Here is a 4,399-nt window from a genome sequence, read left to right as displayed (position 1 = left end):
TTTTTTTCTATTACTTTGCCACATATATATAAGGATATCATAATAATTTTTCATTAGTATTATACTCATGTGTTATGGAAATGGGTATTTGGTGTAGTGTTGTGTGCTTGGTTTAATAGTTGTTTCAATTTTTACTTTGTCCACTTAAATAATTGAGAGCTTACACTACACCAAATACCCATTACCATAACACATCATTATAATACTATTTAAAAAGAGTTATGGTATATTTATATATATATATATATGTGGGGAAAAAAAAGGGCTGTAATTTATTTTGGGAACCCGCCTGCCTTATATTTTTTACTAATTCCTTCTTCTTTTTTCAGAAAAACTCCCCCGTTTTCTTCCGTCTCCGAAGTCAATCCATGCTTCAGCTCCGACCACCTAACTACCATCCTCACAACCATTTTTCTCCGAGCCAAGCTCTAAATCTCAGGCACCCGTGAACCCAACCCTCAAACCAAGTGACCCCAGGTGCGAGCCCATTTCTGCGTGCCTTTGACCCAATGCGACTTCCATTCGCGAGCCACCACCAGGCACGATTCTACACCCGTTCCGCTGTAGAGCCCCGAGTGTGCACCAAGCTGGAGCTTGAACGATCCTGAGTTGCAGAGGAAGAAAATGGTGGCTGGGTATAAGGCTTACGCCGTTGAGGGGTATATTTGGATTTTTTGTCTTGAATGATGCTTGAGTGAATAGTTTACCGTTCCTTACCAGAAATTTTAGATTTTAGTATCACTCAATCTCAGAAACCCATTTCCAACTTCACAAAACCCATTAAAATCCCATTCAGTTTCTCCTCGAACCCTCCCAGAAGCTGGCCAAAACTACGCCGTTTCGGGGGGTCGAGTTCCGTTTCAGGAAGCTCGGTTTCGATGCAAGAAGAAGTGGAAATTGAGGAGGAAGAAGAAGAAGAAGATGACCCAACTGTCGAGCTCTGCTATCTCGACCCTGAAACGAATCCCAACAGCCTTACTGAATGGGAGCTTGATTTTTGCTCAAGACCCATTCTTGATATTAGAGGGAAGAAGCTTTGGGAGCTTGTGGTTTGTGATGAGTCTTTGTCATTGCAATATACTAAGTACTTTCCCAATAATGTGATCAATAGTATTACTTTGAAGGACGCCATTAAGGGAATCAGTGAAGATTTGGGTATTCCTTTACCTGATAAAATACGCTACTTCAGGTATATTTATTGGTCTCAACAATCATATGAGTTTTTCAGTTTAGAGTTATGAGTTTCATGGGTTTTTTTTTATTGGATTTCAGGTCACAAATGCAGACAATTATAACAAAGGCTTGTAATGAGCTTGGTATAAAACCTGTTCCTAGTAAAAGGGTATGCATAGTTCTTTTTATTTAACTTTACGCTCTCCTATCACGTTGTTAGAAATATATGGTAATATTGCAACTTCAAGAAAAAGATAGCATGTAAAGTGGCAAAATTAAGTTATAAAATGAACACAAAGAGCATGAAGAGAATGAGTTTTGGTGTATAGAACTAAGTAGCAAAGCTCTCTTTTTATATCTTCCAAGCCTTCATAAACCCAAAAGACGTTTTGGGAGTTTCCATCTTTAAAATGACTGTCACAACCTATCAAGTTAGTGCATAACTCCAGTTTCAGTTCAAACAGCCAACAGGTATACAGATACAACTAATCATATATATAAAGCTGTTAATTTCAACTTAGCTAACTTGGAGTGAGATTAGCTAAATACATAGTGAACTTGGGAAGCTTTCTTATTCTACTATGTTGTCTAGCATTCTTATGGTTTGTTTGTTTCAGTGTGTATCACTGCTGTTATGGTTGGATGAAAGATTTGAGACTATATATACTCGTCATCCTGGTTACCAGAATGGTGCTAAGCCACTTCTCGCGTTAGATAACCCTTTCCCAATGGAACTTCCGGATAATCTTTTTGGGGATAGATGGGCTTTTGTCCAATTACCTTTGTCAGGTTAGAAATAGCTAAAAGTACTACTTTTTCTCGTTACTGATTCTATGTTGACATGTTTTACAAGCATTCTCATTATACTTTTCTTGTATTGAGCTTTCTTTCTTTGACTATAGTCCGTAAGTAATACTAAGTTTTGCCCCATGTTTTCAGCTGTTCGGGAGGAGATTTCATCCTTAGAATCAAAACTTGTATTTGGTTCAAGTTTAGATTTGGATTTGTTGGGGATTGAAATTGATGACGGCACATTGATCCCAGGGTTGGCTATTTCTTCTTCACGAGCTAAACCGCTAGCAGGTGCGTACTCTGTTCTCTACAAAGCATCACTAAGCAACAGGCCAACAGCCTTTTAAGGATCTGTGCCTTAATTTCCTCAATCTTTTGTTAGTTTCATTCGATAAATTGCTAGCATTTTCTTCATACAAATTTGGAATTCCTCCCAAAGTAGCAGATAATCAAGGCTTAGAAACTAAGTTCTTTGACTATAGCATGAGGTTTGCTCCAATAAGATATGAGCTTCGAGTCCCTCTTAGGCACTTACATAGCGAGTTATTTATTGTTTCTTAGACCCCAATAGGTGGGGGTGTCTAGTTTCAAAAAAGAAAAAGAAAAATTGCATGGATAGCTATTTTTGGTGTTTAGACAAGCATGCTAAGAGAAAAAGCAGTGGCTACTGACTGATTTCTATTATAATAATTTAACCACGCCAACCAATCTGAGAAGAATTTGAAGGAAGGCAATTTGTACTACGTTATTTCAAATAGGTAGATTTCTTTTTTCCACTTTGCGTTCTTAATGCTTGGTTTTGAATTTATGGATGTACTTATGATTGTTTTCTTTAATTAATTGTTCATATGGAAACAAAGTATGCTTATATTGAACCATTAGATGCTAAACTTATATAATTGATTTTTTTTTAATTAAGTTCAAAACATCTGATGAGTGCACTAGCTTTTGCAAGCCCAGTCTTCTAGTTACTCGTTGTTATATTTCTTTCTTTTTGGGCAATAGTTTCAAGATGGACATGTATTATTTGTGGGCTATTGGATATTTGGCTAGGTTTTCGAATATTTTGTGGCTCTCAGAGCCTAGTTTAACTAAAAAGCCTGGTATCTTTTTTTGCTTGGTGCAAGTAAAGAATTTCATAAAATTTTGCTTTATGTGAAGTGAAGGCAATATATGTTCTGTTCTTATTTATTGGGTTATCCTGGTTTTCGTACATGTGGGTGTATCATCTAGAATAGCTCTATGAAATTCTAATTGTTGACTATATTAAAAATTGAGTTTTTTTTTCTTTGGGCCAAATTAACAAGGTAAAAAAGTGAAATTAGCAAAATGAACTCGTTGGTTTTACATTGAGCAACCATAATAGCTGGTCAGTGTAATAGAATATGCTTGCTTAGCCACCACAAAGGTTATTTTGCAAATAATTTTTGAAGAGTCATTTGTAAGAATGACTCTTAAATTTTTTTATCAGTAAACCAAGTTTAAAAAATATTATTTGCATAATAATTTCATAGTTTTTCAGTTTCCATAAATTTATACTAAGCGATCATCATGGTCATTTGAGCAACCATAATTTATGCTGAGCGATCATCATGGTTGCTTAGTGCAAAATGAGTGAGATTATTTTGCTAAGTTCTAACTTTAATTTGGTTATTTTAGCAAATATCTTGCTCCTTGCATGCCGATTATTCTGCTTTTGAACCTCTGGTAAAGCAATAGACAATTCTTGTTTATGTTCTATTAGTAAAAAAAACCAATGGAAGAACTCTGATTAGGAAAATTAATCCGGTATCTTCTCCATGGATTTATCACTTTATTTAAAATAAAAGTAAATGCTTCTTATATAAAATTAAAAAGTGTAGAATTCTTAGATGATTAGCAAGTACAGTTACTAGTGCATGTATTGGGCTGGCGTCACTCATTTTTTTTAGTAGATCTCATTTGGCCATTAATATTGTTTTTTTTTTTTTTTGCACAGATGGTTTTCAAGCTGGCAGAGATATACGAAGCAAGGCGTGGCTGAATCTTTGGTTGATGAGCAGTCTTCTGGATCTCAAAATATGGATGTTATTACTTTAAAGAGTGCAAATAGACCCGGGCAGATTGATAATTCTGATATAGTTCTAAATAACAAAGATAGTGATGGTGATGAACTAGAGCTTCGTAGAATGTTGGAGGAAGGACGTGACTATGTTCTAGCTTCCCAACAAGTTTGGGAAAGACTATTGTCTTGGTATATTTAGATATTTCTCTTCCTTTTTTTTTTTGGCCCCTATTTTCTTTATGGTGTGTCTTTTTGTTGTCATATATTATCTTTGTTGTTACATATATATTTAGCTAATCTGTTACTTTATGTTGGTCTAAGGTAGTTTAATCAGGGAGCCCCCTTTTTTGTAGAAAAATTGCATATTAAAAATTTAAGGATATTATAGTA

At 35.3% G+C, this 4,399-nt stretch overlaps 1 protein-coding gene across 1 annotated transcript; it reads left to right on the top strand.

The window, feature by feature from the left end:
* The first annotated feature begins 276 nt into the window (after positions 1 to 276).
* Positions 277 to 4,054, top strand: LOC133830361 (protein TAB2 homolog, chloroplastic-like). The gene is made up of 5 exons (XM_062260331.1): positions 277 to 1,189; positions 1,273 to 1,342; positions 1,791 to 1,962; positions 2,113 to 2,256; positions 3,944 to 4,054. Exons 1-5 carry the CDS (start codon positions 879 to 881, stop codon positions 4,042 to 4,044), a joined length of 798 nt encoding a protein of 265 aa, XP_062116315.1. The 5' UTR covers positions 277 to 878; the 3' UTR covers positions 4,045 to 4,054.
* Positions 4,055 to 4,399: the final 345 nt, after the last annotated feature.

The sequence above is a fragment of the Humulus lupulus genome, chromosome 4 (assembly GCF_963169125.1).
Source record: "Humulus lupulus chromosome 4, drHumLupu1.1, whole genome shotgun sequence".
NCBI lineage: Eukaryota > Viridiplantae > Streptophyta > Magnoliopsida > Rosales > Cannabaceae > Humulus > Humulus lupulus.
Note: the sequence above shows the minus strand (reverse complement) of the source record. Positions and strands in the feature narration are given on the sequence as shown.